This window comes from Leguminivora glycinivorella, chromosome 10 (assembly GCF_023078275.1).
Source record: "Leguminivora glycinivorella isolate SPB_JAAS2020 chromosome 10, LegGlyc_1.1, whole genome shotgun sequence".
Lineage (NCBI taxonomy): Eukaryota > Metazoa > Arthropoda > Insecta > Lepidoptera > Tortricidae > Leguminivora > Leguminivora glycinivorella.
Window position 1 is genome coordinate 7,480,473 of NC_062980.1, and position 16,437 is coordinate 7,496,909.

A 16,437-nucleotide genomic window follows, 5' to 3' on the forward strand; every position below is an offset into this window, starting at 1 on the left:
TACCTCTACGAATAATATGTGGTCTGATGTGGTCTTATTAGCTTTTCGGTTATTGACGGAAAGTTGAGGACAGAAGTAGGGTGACCACACGAGAGATTTTTCATATTTTTTATTATTCCTATATCTAGTAGAATTATTTAATAAAAATGCATTTACACATTACAACGATTTTTATTTATATTTTATAAGTTTTATAACGTTTGAAACATATCTACAGAGTTACTCTTTATTTTACACTAGCCAAAAACATAATTATTAAGTTAATAACATTCAGTTTATATTTTTGCATTGTAATTGCATTGCACTTAAAATTAATTAAATATATTTAAAATGTATTATAAATATTCACAGTAAATTTATTCCTAAAATAACACTGTGTAGTTACTTTAGAAGTAACCAACACATAAATCAATAACAGCCGAAGTACACAATCTAGCGAGCAACAAAGATTAAAAAACTACAACTACAAAGACCTATATAACTTCGTATAGACAGATAAAGTCTAAGAAAAAAACGTACCCCAAAACCATACAGAAAAAGGTACGGTGAGCTAGATGGCGATACACCTTTGGGGTACGCTCGGCTAGATGGCGCTAATAATAATATTGACATTTTAAAACATATCAAGCTAAGAATATGGGCCAAATTGTCAAAACTGAGGTTCAAAAGTTTTAAGCCTGTGTCGAGAGATGGCAGTCTATGCACTGTGATTATACATTTTACTTTGACAGTAACTCTCTTTAATACTCGATCCCCTTTGGTGCCTACTATAAAAGGTTAGCTAGGTACCCAGTTATTATATTAAAACTACTTACTTTTATATTACTGTCTATTTCATTTCATACCTAAGCTTTCGTGGGAAACAGATGTGTACAGTCAACCAATTGGAACCCTGGGCCACTTTACAACCATGTCAAAATGACAAGCAGGAAGAGATTTCTTACAATGTGATTTATAACGTCACTATGACATAGTTCTACAGTGGCCTAGGGTTCCAATTGACTGTATGTCAGGTATGTTCGTATAATAGAGCAATCTCCAACAGAGTCAATCCGCGGCAAGAGTAACATTAGTCACGATTTTTATGGAATGTTACATTTATGTCACAGTTTCGTTTTCTTTTAACCCCTTATTTGCCAGGAGTGGCACTGATGCTTTAGTAGTTTCATGTTTCACCCCTTTATGGGATACAGGCGTGATTGTATGTATGTTCCATTTATTCACAATGCAAGTTCAAGTGATAATCTATCTCTAAATAAGTGTTACTTTCCCGATATATGCATAGATGCTTTAATTTGCAGCTGTAGTTCAAATAAACACTCAATGAAGTCGTGACTCACGTTAATTTCACGTGGATTCACCCAACACAAAAATACGTGAGTCCTAATGAATATATTCTTCTTAACTCCTTGCCAGCGATGATATTTAAAATTTATGAATGTGAAACACAAGATTGTTTTTGACTAGCAAAATCCTGGAGGACCAGAGGTTCAGAAAGTCAAATGATGTCGTCAAGTGATGATGTTCGATTGGCGAGTTTGCTCTGTAACACACTTATTTTCAAAAGTTCATAATTAAAATTTATGAATGTGAAACACAAGATTGTTTTTGACTAGCAAAATCCTGGAGGACCAGAGGTTCAGAAAGTCAAATGATGTCGTCAAGTGATGATGTTCGATTGGCGAGTTTGCTCTGTAACACACTTATTTTCAAAAGTTCATAATTTAGGGCTTAGGGGGCATCATCAAAACTTGTTCTAAGTTAATAGAAGTTTTACCTCGATTCCAACGCCATCTATCGACCAGTTACAGTGGTTAATACAGCCATCTTACGGCTGGTGTCATTTACAGAGCTGGAACTCTTCTTGCGGGCCAGCAGAGGAGAGAATTACTATAAGACGAGAACGTCCCTCTAGACTTCAATAGGTGTGACGAATTTTGTTTAAACGATAAACGCCATCTATCGACCAGTTACAGTAGTTAATACAGCCTTATCTTCCGGCCAGTGTCGTTGACAGAGCTGGAACTCTTCTTGCGGGCCAGCAGAGGAGAGTACTGCTATAAGGCGAGAACATCCCTCATGGCTTCTACTGGTGTGACGAATTCTATTTAAATGATAAACGCCATCTATCGACCAGATACAGCAGTTAATACAGCCCCATCTGCCGGCCAGTGTCGTTGACAGAGCTGGAACTCTTCTTGCGGGCCAGCAGAGGCGAGTACTGCTATAAGGCGAGGACATCTCTCATGGCTTCCACTGGTGTGACAAATTTGGTCGAGCCAATGAAGACGGCTGTGTCGACGCCGCTCGTGATCACGGTCCTGCGGATGAAGATGGCTAATTAAATATCGCTACGACTGTTTTTCTGTTTCAGTATATGGCAAACAGATTCATATTAAGACTTAGGCACTGGTCCCACCAAAACCGCTGCACAGCACTGTTATACAGTTTGGCGATTATTTAACTTTAGACTTTAAGGTTTTTCTTTTTTCAATAAAAAAAAAAAAAGCGAGTAAGCTATGATCGGCGATAGAAAAGAACAAAAGATAGTCACTCCAGTGTAAATAAAAGAGACGCGATAATACCGCGAGCGAGTTCTAGTTCCTCGCTTTTGGTGAGACTAGTGCCTTAGGTACTGAATTAAAGAGCTGCGTTAGTATGCCGCGTGAAAGTAAGGTACAATAAGTAATTTTTACTTAATCCTGCGACATACATAAAAATAGTGAAATTAGTTAAAAATGACATCGAAAATATTTTTTCAGTACAGATGGTGTTTTTTTTAGGCACTAGTGCGAGAAGTGGTTCATTATATAACAGGTCGAAACTTCGGAAGCTCATCTGTACTGAAAAACGTCGTACGATACTCGTGCGAAAAGGAAATTTCAAACTCGTGACGATTTAAAACACTCCCTTCGGTCGTGTTTTAATTTATCGCCACTCGTTTCGAACTTCCTTTTTTACGCACTTGTATCGTAATGTACTATTTCAGTACAGATGATGTTTTTTTTACGCACTTGTTCGAGAAGTTGTTCATTATATGCCAGGTCGAAACTTTAGAGGCTCATCTGTACTGAAAAACGTCGTACGATACACGTGCGAAAAGGAAATTCGAACTTCTTTTTTTACGCACTTGTATCGTAATGTACTTTAAGAGCGTTATAACATTTCGGCGTCGGGCGAAATTAGGTATTTTACCCGCCGCGCGAGCCCAATATGCCGACCCTTTCTAGCACGTCTTATCACTCGCTCGCACTACAATAATGGACAAAACAATCTTGATCCTTCCTATGGAATTTTGATAACAACCACAATCTACTATCTCGATATAAACTTTTGATTTCTAATAAACATTATTTTGTACGAAAAGACTAGAATATAGCGCAAAATAATATTAATTACGTTAAAATTTATTTAAAAATTTAAAGTAATAATTATAAACTGTGATCATATTTAAGTAGATCCCATCCCAAATGTTTGCTTTTGTTATATGATAAGTATTAGAGTAAAGTATATATTAATATGATGATAAAATAAGTCAAATATAATTCTAATTACTTCAAGGTGTTACTCAAGGTCTGATGATGGAGAGAGATTGTGGTCACCAAAAATCAACTCGCATATTTGAATAACATAAAAAAACGAAGTGGTTCAGTTACATGGGTTTATTGGTACCGGTGACCACCATCTGGCTCCAACATCAGACCCTCAGTACCACCTCTTGTCAAAGGTCTTATTAAGAAGAAGTAAGAACCCAATGAGCCTGATTACTAAATGGTTTAGTTACATGGATCACTGGTACTGGTGACCATCATCTGGCTCCATCATCAGACCATGAGTACCACCTCTTGTCAAAGGTCTTATTGAGACGATCCCAATGAGCCTAAAGACGATGTGGTTTAGTCATATGGTTCATTGGTACTGGTAACCACCATCTGTCTCCATCATCAGACCCTGAGTACCACCTCTTGTCGACGGTCTTGTTGAGACGATTTCAATGAGCCTACATACGAAGTGGTTTAGTTCCATGGTTCATTGGTACTGGTGACCACCATCTGGTCCCATCATCAGACCCTGAGTACCACCTCTTGTTAAAGGTCTTATTGAGATGAACCCAATAAGGCTAAACACAAAGTGGTTTAGTCATATGGTTCATTGGTACTGGTGACAACCATCTGTCTCCATCATCAGACCCTGAGTACCACCTCTTGTCAAAGGTCTTGTTGAGACGAACCCAACGAGCCTAAACACGAAGTCGTTTACTTACATGGTTCACTGGTACTGGTGACCACCTTCTGGCTCCATCATCAGATCCCGAGTACCACCTCTTGTCAAAGGTCTTATTGAGACGATCCCATTGAGCCTAAATACGAAGTGGTTTAGTCATATGGTTCATTGGTACTGGTGACCACCATCTGGCTCCATCATCAGACCCTGAGTACCACCTCTTGTCAAAGGTCTTGTTGAGACGAACCCAACGAGCCTAAACACGAAGTCGTTTACTTACATGGTTCACTGGTACTGGTGACCACCTTCTGGCTCCATCATCAGATCCCGAGTACCACCTCTTGTCAAAGGTCTTATTGAGACGATCCCATTGAGCCTAAATACGAAGTGGTTTAGTCATATGGTTCATTGGTACTGGTGACCACCATCTGGCTCCATCATCAGACCCTGAGTACCACCTCTTGTCAAAGGTCTTGTTGAGACGAACCCAACGAACCTAAACACGAAGTCGTTTACTTACATGGTTCACTGGTACTGGTGACCACCTTCTGGCTCCATCATCAGATTCCGAGTACCATCTTGATGTGTCTTATCATCTTGACCGTATTGTAATTTTCGCATATTTATCATCATAACGTTGTAATACTTTAACATTCAAACATAACAAAATATTACAAAAGCAAATATTTACGGATCTAGGATCAAATTCGTTGGTCGCTGTTTACACACACACAATGCGAGGATAGCCCGTGTATAAACAAGGCGTCCGACCCACACAACGATAAATATTCTCGACGTTTGCGATGAAAACTTGGAGAGCGAAGCAACATACGTCTCACCTCCTCGAGCTCCGGCGCGGCACTGAAATCGTAGGCGTCCGTCGCCGGTAAAATAGCGACAGGAAGGCTAGTTTTCAAAAAATTGGCAAAAAATCATGATAAAATATTATAACGACAAATGGATAACAGCAATTTAAGCACATTGTGCAGATTATTTATATACTAAAATAACTTCGATAACATGTAGATTTTCGGAGAAATGATCACTTGTTTCGATGTATTTTCAAGACAAAATTGAGTTCGTTTTACTTTCAATTTCTCAATTTCAAAGGATTAAATGATAAATATTGTTTAATGGGCCTAAAGTACAAGATATTAGGAATTTAAATTTACCGCATTTATGAGAGTGAGCTTATCAAATTGTACATAATAAGAGCTCCGAAATCTGTGCTTCGCGCGGTTTTTCCTAAACGAGCATCAGAAAAAAAAATCATTACTAATTGAAAAAGCTTTTTCTTCCATATGTTTTTTAATGAACCGACAGTTAATTAGATTTTCTAACTGAAACAAGTACTTTTACTGTCTTTTAGTATGAGTAAAGTGTACAATTTTGCCGATAAATATTGTACATTTTACAATATATCGCCTTTTTTTGTCATAGCGCTCTTAAGTGGCCAACCAGATGTCAGCCCTTTTAATCTAATCTGAAATCTCATTCATAGAAGAACAAAACCCAAGACATGGTGAGGCTATGATGGCGCCATCTATGAAAAACCTTTGCTGCCCCAACGGGTGTTACCTGTGGATTCGCTTGCACTCCTCGGCAGTAATGCCGCCAACGACGAAGATGATGACAGTGGGGCTGTCGAGCGGGTGCTTCGTGCTGCGAGTTTTCTTACTCGTTAGGATGCTGAAAATTAAACGTATCTTAATTACCATCGTACATTTTGTGAGGACATGCTTTTTTTATCCGAATATGGAAAATTCAAAACCCAGGAAGACACTACAGACTTGAGCCCGTTTAGCTATAAATCCTCGAGGCCTTCGTACCTATATCGAAAGTTTGTTAGTTCTGGGGGGTTACCATGACGTACTAAAGACGTTCAGTTTAGGTTGAGAGAAAGGGACACAGCTATAGCAGTTACATAGCTCCGTCCCTCTCTCTCAACCTAAACTGAACGGCTTTAGCACGTCATGGTAACCCCCTGATCGGTCTGTGCCTACAGAGTCTTTTCCCAGCTGTTGCAATACGCCTCAATACTTTTTTTGACAGTGCTTTAGGATCTAGTAGGATCTTACACTACTTATGTATTTTTAACACTTTCGCAATCAAGAACCCACCCGGTGGGCGCGCGTGAACTTTGCTCAAATGCTGGACAACCCGCTGGGCGAGATCTCACCATATAAGTATAAATTACGACCGGTTTCGAACGTCGTACCATTTTTCTTCTGATACCGAATGTGTTCTAGAGTCAGTTTAGTACTTACTTGAGACCGCTTCTTAGTAAATCTTTGAGTCCTTCATTCCTGTGCCGTAGGTCCGTTAGTTCTGGTCGCTCAGTGTCTACCAGATCTTCAACTAATTGTTGTAACACGCCGCGGTACTCGTGTCCTCCGCCTGTTTCGCACGGCTTTAGGACTGAGTTGTACCTGTTAACAAAAAAAATCTTTACATAACGTATAATTTATATTGTAGTCAAGAAAAATTTGGTAAAATAATATCAGACTTTCATTTCATTTGGAATTAGCTTCTTCATCTTTTTTCACTTCGATTCAATTAGAAGATATTATTATAAGTTTGGAGACAGAAAATAATAGAACATTTCGATCGAGATAATTAAATTTGTCCTTGAAATAACAACATTGTGGAAATTGCATAGTTCGAATTTCAAAAACCAGTTTGCTCAACTTATCAGGTTTCACCAGTAAACCCTCGATTTACTGATGTATAGTCATGAAACAAAAGATAGCACGACTAACAATCCGACGTGGTAGCAATACCGGTCTCTCTCACACATAGTAATCATAACCGAGAGACGTATAGAATTTTAGACACTATATATACCCAATAGGTCAAATTTAACACTTGCCTTCCATTTTCGACTGAAGACACTTTCGACTTTTGGTGTGGGTATGGTATTTTTTTCACAAATCTACTCACTTCTGCAAATTTTTCCTCATCATTGCAATCTCCTTCAACCGCCCAATAATAGACTTGGACTCTCAAGCCATGGTCAGCGTACAGCGCCTTATGGTCTTCAAATATGCCGACACTCAGCGTCTCTTGTAGACTGTCTTCATGATATTTGGAGAATACTTCAGTACCGATGAGAGAATAGTCATAGACTAAGTTCAATCTATAAACAATGGTCCCCAAGTAATCGTACTTACCAAAGAGAAACAACAGCATTTTGTAGTCACTATACTTGTACAAAAATCATCGTAAATACTCACTTTTGCAAATTCTTCCTCATCATTGCAATCTCCTTCAACCTCCCCATAATAGATTTAGACACTTCGTCGCAATGCTCCGGACTGCCTCTCAGGCCATGGTCAGCGAACAGAGTCTTATGATCTTCAAATATGCCGACGCTCAGCGTCTCTTGTAGACTGTCTTCATGATATTTGGAGAATACTTCAGTACCGATGAGAGAATAGTCATAGACTAAGTTCAATCTATAAACTATGGTCCCCAAGTACTCGTACTTACCAAAGAGAAACACCAGCATTTTGCAGTCACTATACTTGCACAAAAATCATCGTAAATACTCACTTTTGCAAATTCTTCCTCATCATTGCAATCTCCTTCAACCTCCCCATAATAGACTTGGACACTTCGTCGCAATGCTCCGGACTGCCTCTCAGGCCATGGTCAGCGAACAGAGTCTTGTGATCTTCAAATATGCCGACGCTCAGCGTCTCTTGGAGACTGTCTTCGTGTTGTTTGGAGAAGGAGACTTCGGTGCCGGTCAGAGAGTACACGTGGACTATGAGGGCGAGGAGACTCTCCAGGGGAAGGTTTCGGTCTTTTCTGGTTTTTATTAGGTGGCTGATCTGAAAATGGTTAAAGAAACATATTTAGATCATTAAATAATTAATAGCAAGTCAAAATACTGGACGAATCTTTAAAACATAGTTCTCTTTGTTGAAATCGTAAAAATAATTGAAACTGTGTCAACTCACTCTTTCAAAATACAATGCAAAAGGTTTGTCACTGTCAGAAATTGCTTTCGAAAACTGGTGTTCCTGTTTAATTTTGACATTGTTCCAGTAAAGGAACTATTTCCATTTATTGGAGCTTCCTAGCTGATATCTAGCAAAGTTCATTATTGTTATGGGAAAATTAAAATATTCTAGGGGATTATTTTTTTTAATGGGAAAACAAGGCAGTATCCCTGTATTTTTTTATTTGTTGTTGGTATTTGCTGACGGAAATGTGTTGTCTGCCTGTATCTTACCTGGTGTAGTACACTGGTGGAGTCGCGACTAGCGGCCAGATTCTGTAAAACCTGCCGTTCTAAATTCTGAAGTAGTTCCACCTGCGAACGCTTAGGCGATTTCAGAGTGTGGACCACGCCTAAGGCTTGTTGTAGAACGCCGATGTGCTTTTCTATTACGTCGTAGTTGCCTGAAATTATAATAAAACATTAATTGCAAATTGCATGGAATGCGTAAACTCATCAACTCAAGTCTCACTTATTACGTCATTTCAGTTATCTGTAATATCTATAAATACATAATAATATAAACGTACCTAAATATGTATAAGCTTTAAATCTCGGGGATAAAACGAGGCAGGGGACTCCGTCCGTCAACATGGTGGACTAACAAACAAATAATTTACCCGAACCGACAGCCGACCCACCTAAAGTGGGATGGAGCAAGGAAGAAGAAGACGTAATATTTACAGTACCTAATTATTTACTATTTATTTATTTATTTAATCGTATGGCATAAATAGGTTCTATTTAGAGCTGGCATTGCAGACAACCATATGTTCGTAACGTGAGTTTGTTTTACCTTTAGCGGCCGCGACAATCTTCTCAATGCTTTGCGGTGTGACTTTTAGCAGCATCTTAGGACTGGGCGATCTGAAAATTCAAAAAGGCTTACACTCACATAATAGACAATGACCAAAGCGTTTACTTTCATAAATCACTGCAGCCTAACTCTTAAAATGGATTAATTTAACCTTTAATTTATTTAATTTAATTTATTAATTATCCTTCGTAGACGTCAGCTGCTGCTCCGTGGCGGGTCTCAGTGTCAAAGAAATCCCTCTGGACGTCACTTTTGGACAGCTTGTTGTAGAGATCAAACATAACCTCCTTCTGGTTCTTGTTGGTCATGTGGTAGAAGGTGGATATACAGTCTTAGTTAGCATGGCTTGTACCGCGGCGATATTACAAAATTTGGAGGTATAAAGGCCCTCCATATGTTAAAGAAATACCTCTGCACGTCTATCTTGGACAGCTTATTGTAGAGGTCGAACATGACCTCCTTCTGGCTCTTGTTGATCATGTGGTCGAAGGTGGACATGCAGGAGTCATCGTTGGCGTGGTACAGACAGCCGGGGGCGAGTTGCAGGTCTTCGGGATGCGAGATACTGAAAGAAGAATATTCAATAATAGGCGATGTTAATAGCAAAATTATTGTGGTCATTACCGTTGTTTTAGTTGTCAAAGGACCCTAGGCTCCCATGAATCCTCCTTGCGTTATCCCGGCATTTGCCACGACTCATGGGAGCCTGGAGTCCGCTTTGACAACTAATTCCAAGATTTGGCGTAGGCACTAGTTTTTTACGAAAGCGACTGCCATCTGACCTTCCAACCCGAACAAATTTTCTCTACCATAATACTTTAATTCGTAAACCAACCACAATTAACTAAAGTGTTCCTAAAATACTTACACATTAGCTTCACATAATAGTGACATATCAACAGCAACATCGTTGCTGTGCCCCGGAAACCTCGGCAGCACCGTCATTATCTTATCGAGCACAGATTCCATCGAATGGCTGGTCACACCGCACACATCTAGAGTGCGATCTATCACGATTAGGGATGCGGGGCTTGTACAGTTCTAAAATGAAGATAGACAGAAGAGTTAGCATACAGTTGCCACTGATCTCGAAAATTAAAAATTCAAAACCGAATTTCGTCAATTCCCGAGAATTTCCTCAGTCACTCTGCAAACAAGTTAAAGAGAATGGGGGTAAATAAAGAAACATGCCCACAATTTGTGAATATTTTGTTGCAGGCCTGCATGGGTAGCATGGTCGCGCGATAGACGATAAAATATCAGGCCGTCCCTATCGCACTATTAGTAAGTGCGATAGGGACGGCCAGATGTTTTATCATTTATCGCGCGACCATAATTGCCTGCCTGCCTTGCCCGAGTCTATTTTTTATTGTGATATTTATAACTCGCTTTTGATGGGACAAATAGTGCCCATAACCTGTACAGTTAAGAACAATAATAATGTTAGAACCATTTTATACATTCTTGTGAGATATAATATGTGAGTGTGTTTAGTAAAACGTCCCACTTTGTCGGTTACCATTAAGGCGAGATTTATTTGTATCTTTATATGAATAAACTGACACAGCGGCTTTATAGCAATCGACAAATTGGGATGTTTTCCCATGCACACTCACATATAAAAATTGATTTACCTTTCTCCTCGCCAAGCAAACAGGTGAATTTTCCAGCACTCCAGCTATCAAAGAGCTGTAAGTTCCCATATAATATACATCCTCTTTCAAATTCATAGACTCCATAATACTGTTCAAGCCACTGGCCAGCCTCCGCACTTGAGCTCTTTCCTCTTTGGTCAATGTGTACAGGTCTATTGATGTTGTCTCCGTTGTGAGTTTACCGTCATATGCTGGATACACTTTGTGGTATGGCGGTGTGAGGAATACGACATTTGTTGGTGATATTGTGAATAGTGGGAGATGGACCACTTCAACTGCACATTGCTGAAAAATTTATCAATTATTCAGTGTAGTTTTAAAGATAAAACTGAATCTAGTTTATGCTATACTATATCTCTTTGAGTGGCAAGTGAATTTTTGTGTAATTGGAATTTTGATTTTATTCTAATTTAACAAAAACCTTAAAAAAATATTAACAGCATGGAAAAATTCGTAATTTACTTTAACCCTTAAATGCATAGTGATGTATATATGCATCATGTATTTTTGAGTCTATTGACAGCATGTCAAAATTCTAATTTGAATAAATTTTTGTCAAAGTCATGCATTTAAGGGTTAAAAATTATTTGTACCTGGGTAAATTATTCCAGGTGCAAAAGCATGCCAACATCACTTTTGGAAGTATAGGACATGCTTAAAAAAAATTACATATGTAAAATGGTAAAAAAATATGTTCTTACTTTTTTACCAATCCATTCCAACAGCATCCCCTCCAACTGTTTAGTGGCCTCCATCGGAGCCTTCCCTGCCGCCACCACATCGCTCACATCCTTCCCTTCGTTCAGCTCCAGATACACCACGTCCAGGCTCACTGTGCATATCAGCATGCAGTGCGCAAAGTCACTGTGTTTAATGATCTCGCGTACTGTGCGGAGCTGGGTGCTGGCAGCCTGGGTGATGAATACTGCTTTCTTTTGGTCTTTTTTTGCAAACTAAAAGGAAATATGACAATAAGTTAAAAACTACACTCATTTATGTCTAAATTGTAAGAAGAGTTACATGTTTGGACACTATAATATTTGTTTTGTAATTATTAAACCTATTATTGAAATCATTCATGACAGACGGTCGCAGCATAAGGGTTCCTTTTGTATCTTTTTCGTACAGAAATCTAAAAACGAAATAGAAAGTTAATGACTAGATCCGTTTTAAATCACTGACTCATTTATACCTTCCATATTATTATACCTTAACCTGTCACTGCAATGTCACAGTTTCGTTTTCTTTCAACCCCTTATTTGCCAAGAGTGGCACTGAAACCTGAGTAGTTTCATGTGCTCTGCCTGCCCCTTCATGGGACACAGGCGTGATTGTATGTACCTATGTATATTATTATATTCCTTAGTAAGTTAATGAGTAGCCTAAATTAGAGCTTCCTGCACCAAATAATCATATTTTACATTGTAATACAAATAATATATTGTCAAAATTAGTTTGAATGAATGGTTCAATGGTCCTGCAATTTGAAAATCATACCTCAAAAGGCGACAAGCTCTTCACAGAGACAGCTCCCCCATATATGAGATTCAACAGTCCTCCGTCCCAGTGCAAACATTCTGAGCTGTAGTCGTCTAGGAACACCGCCGCTCCTATTATACGATTGTACACCTCCGACCACCAGGCCTTTCCGAAATCTTTAACTGAGTTTATGGCCATTTTTGAATCACGTTAACCTCGATTTATAATTGTTTAGTAAGTTGCCTTTTATAGCCGTTTCATCCTTTTGTAATCTCTTACTTTGCGACTGCTATGTTTCAAAATTCAATAATATTTTCATGTTTTCAATATCGAATGTCGATGACGATTTGACGTTTAGCGTGTGCGTTGTCAACTTTGACGTTTCTTTCTACCACAGACAAGCGAATAATTCGTAAACTATGTTTTTGTCATTTAAAGTCCATGTTGGCCAACTTAGCAGTAATAGACGAAATGTGAGTCGCGAATGAGTTTATCAGAAAAATTGCCCAAAATCAAACAGAAAGAAGATAGTGAGGTCAAGTAGAGCAAGAGAAAATGATTATGGGCAGTTACAATAATTTGCTTACATTATGAAGATCCTCTTAGTTATTTCACACACCTCAGTTTCTCGATCATACCCATCTAATCTTACGTTACAGGGAAACAAAATACAACAAACTTTTTATTTCTTTTATTTTAATGACTTATCACAATTAATTTTCTAATAAAGTGCGCACGCACAATTACTGATACATTATAGAATGTTTAGTGCTCATAGCCGGAGGGCAGGGCGTTGACATGGGGGTTGTGGAAGAGGGACTTCTGGCCATCACCCCATGGGAACCTCTGAAATTATAAAAATGCAGCATTAAATAATGTTATTCGTAGGGAGTAAGTAAAGTAGAGAAGTACCTACTCAACTTGCTGTTTTCATAAATTTTATAATCTTTAATTAGAAATTTAGAACTGACATACAAATGTGGTATGCTGCTGTGGTTGTTATGACGATGCATTAACATCCATATTTGCATGTCAGTGGTTAAGGATTAAGTGAGATACAAGGCTGCTATAGAAACTTTAACATGCAAACAAATTAAACCTTGAAAGAAAATGACTACAGGGTTGAGGGGGCCGATTTTTGAGTCTCACTGTCACTAAAATACCGGTTGAAAATGGTGAATTGCCTACTACTTTCAGTGACAATTTTCTGAATTCGAACGCCATGAGATTCAAAAATCGGCCCCCAGTACTGCTGCAATAAAGGCCTGATCAGATTTTTGCTAATCTGGTGATCTGTTTAATCACAATGGCGGATGTGTGCAAACTGACTTTGTAGATCACAAAATACCTTTAAAATTGAAGAGCAAAACTGTAAGAGCGTGCGCAGACAGAGAGCGGTCTGGAGTTCTGCGTTCCGCGTTCAGAGTTCTGCGTTCTTTAGAATGTACCGAGTCTGTAGCAGCAACGCACACAGTGGGCAGTCTGCCCGCGGCGGTCAAAGCGGAACGCCGCGTTCTAGCGTTCTTTTCCCGCCGAGACAGAGAACGCCGGAACGCGGGGATGTCTGAGGTTGCAAACACAGGAAAAATAATGAATTGGTTAGGAAAAAAAAGGATTTCTGAAGGTTGAATCTACGGATAGTACACGACGAAATGCTGTTGTTTATTTTATCCTTAATAAATAAATACAATGTCCCAGAAATACAGCTAGCCTTTATTTTTCTCAATTATTGAAACTAAATATGGAATCAACGAATAAAAATATGGAATCGCTGTTCATCTGTAAGGAGAATTTAAAAGGAGGAATTTTTGAGCAAAAATTCTTCATAGGAAAACGAACTTTTCAGTAACATGTTGCATGTGCAAAGACACAAGCGAACTAGAACGCGAGAGTTTGAACGCCGCCTGTGTGCGTTGGGACTCTTGAGCGGTCAACTGTCACCAGAACGCGGAACTCTGACAGAACGCAGACCGCTCTCTGTCTGCGCACGCTCTAAATAACTGTATGTGTAAATTAATATTGCAAATGATAATCCAGAAACCCCTGTAATCTATCAATGGCTTATTTTTGTCCACCATGACTGTCAGATCATATTTGGCTTTCTACACAGAATTACTCTTATGTTTTAAATAAGGAACTTTTTATCTGATATTTAAATAAAAATATAACCAATAGTAATACATCTACCATTTTACATCTTAATGCAACATAACTTCAATTCAGCATAATTTAAGCATGCTTATTACATTTTTGATACCTATGAACAATTAAACAACTGCCTCACAAGTGTAAAATACATTTCTACTTTACAGTATTTTAATATTAGAATTATATTATGTTGTTCTAAATTGGCAATAAGATGGTAAGGTAGCACTTTTCTTATTTTACCATTGTTTTTGCCACATGCTAAAAAGTATGTACAAAAAGTATGTGAAAAAATCGTCTCACAAATATGGTACAGTCAAGTGCAAAAATACGTATCGATTTTATCCGCTCAAAAATATGTACCGAGACCTTATTCCGCCGACATAAAGTGCTATGGGACATATTTTTGATAAGTTGTACGCACCCATATTTTTACACTTGACTGTACTACAATCTTATTACACTGGACTAAGATGCTATGGGATATCGTCACTACTTTAAAAAAAACTTGTATCTTCGTCTGTCAATGAAAATAAAATTGTAGTAAGTATGTATGGAATGCATAAAGGCCTACTGCATTTTAACTTTAAGGAGCAGCGTGAGATACGAAATTTTTTCAAAGTAGTGACGAAATTTTTGAGTAAGATGTGTACACCCATGTTTTTACACTTGACTGTAAGTGTGAGAATAACACAAGACACTATGGACATGAAGTAACTACTTTCAAAGGTATTCCAACATCTTGTACAAGGAAAACAATAATTTTACATAATAAGTTCTTATTACACAGTTTGCAGTGTACAAAAACAATGGCAATAGTTTAATTTGTTAGAAAAATTAGACACTTTAGTTACAATTACCTTTGTGCGGACGCGAAGGTATTCATAGGGGACGAATGGTGGAGGGTCGTGATGTTCCTCCTGATGAGCCAAGTACGCGTTCAGCATACCCAGACCCACGGCCGGGAATCCCACGAAGAACGACATCTTCTTCCACAGCGCATGGCCACCTAGCACCAAAAAACACCTTACAAGACTGCACAAACTGGGCAGAGATAAAGCCCTATAGGTTATACGTGATTACATAATTCAAAATACTCATAAAATTGTTTACCTCCGTGACCACCAGCGGTGGCAGAGTGCGAGGAGGCGCGAGCCTGGTTCCTCAGGTAGTTTAGAGCGGCCCTTTGCAGAATCGCAGCCATTTTCACGGAAATCTCGTTGAACAAAATTCTATAGTCGAAATTCAGTTCTGTCAAATTGACAGATAAGAATCCTTACCACAGATAGTAGTAGGACATAATTTGGCGTTTTGTTATTGCATAGACAAAAAGATATTCGAAATAAAAAATCCCAATATATAATAAAATTAAAATACGAATTTATTTTGATCTAATAAAAAAGCTTATTTATAAGCACTCTTAGAAAATATTCTTTCACTTTACGGAAAATGTCCAAACTTTGGTCCAAACCAATTGAGTATATGTATTAACCAAATTAATAGTACATTACTACAGAGGCCGGGACAAATGGGGTTGCCGGCCGAAGATATATAGACGGCCGAGCGAAGCGAGGCCAGATAGGTCTGAGGCGGGCAACCCCATTTCCCGCCGAGGTATGTATAGTGCTTTTCTCAAACATGGTATGAAATAAATAAAGTCTACTGAAAATAGTAACTTTGGATGGCTGTATCTCCTAAACGGTGCGTCGTAGCGCAAAAATAATTTTCGTTCCCCTTTGGAACCCCGTATACGCTTATAAAAAAAAATAAAAAAAAAAAAGAATTTTTTTTTTTGTATGAAAACGCACCCCAAAATCAAATATTGTCTAGGGCCCGTACCAGTTGCAGTCGGCACGTCTATAAAGCCCCTTATAGTTTTTTTTTAATTGGCTAAATACCTGGATGTTATGTCACAATTATCTGTGTTTGGAAATTAAAAAAGAAGACTTTGCCGGCCTTAGCCTGCAAGGTTTGTATGAAATTCCATTATCTATTAATCGTCCTAGCCGCACCTGCAACGTCATACTTCGCTGCCAATTATAAGGCACATAACATCAATATTTCATACCATGTTTGAGAACATTACATCAGAGGCCGGGAAAATGAGGATTTCC

General features: G+C 38.5%; 2 protein-coding genes across 2 annotated transcripts; both read right to left on the reverse strand.

Annotated features, from left to right (window-relative positions):
- Positions 1-1,589: 1,589 nt before the first annotated feature.
- Positions 1,590-12,524, reverse strand: LOC125230575 (sec1 family domain-containing protein 2-like). Its single transcript, XM_048135772.1, has 11 exons — positions 12,197-12,524; positions 11,401-11,652; positions 10,679-10,984; positions 9,913-10,085; positions 9,454-9,609; positions 9,024-9,094; positions 8,462-8,631; positions 7,777-8,057; positions 6,492-6,653; positions 5,803-5,913; positions 1,590-2,321 (listed from the first exon to the last, which is right to left on the reverse strand). Exons 1-11 carry the CDS (start codon positions 12,374-12,376, stop codon positions 2,225-2,227), a joined length of 1,959 nt encoding a protein of 652 aa, XP_047991729.1. The 5' UTR covers positions 12,377-12,524; the 3' UTR covers positions 1,590-2,224.
- A 330-nt stretch (positions 12,525-12,854) lies between these two features.
- Positions 12,855-15,597, reverse strand: LOC125230478 (cytochrome c oxidase subunit 6A, mitochondrial). Its single transcript, XM_048135621.1, has 3 exons — positions 15,437-15,597; positions 15,184-15,332; positions 12,855-13,024 (listed from the first exon to the last, which is right to left on the reverse strand). Exons 1-3 carry the CDS (start codon positions 15,525-15,527, stop codon positions 12,944-12,946), a joined length of 321 nt encoding a protein of 106 aa, XP_047991578.1. The 5' UTR covers positions 15,528-15,597; the 3' UTR covers positions 12,855-12,943.
- Between the last annotated feature and the right edge of the window lie 840 nt (positions 15,598-16,437).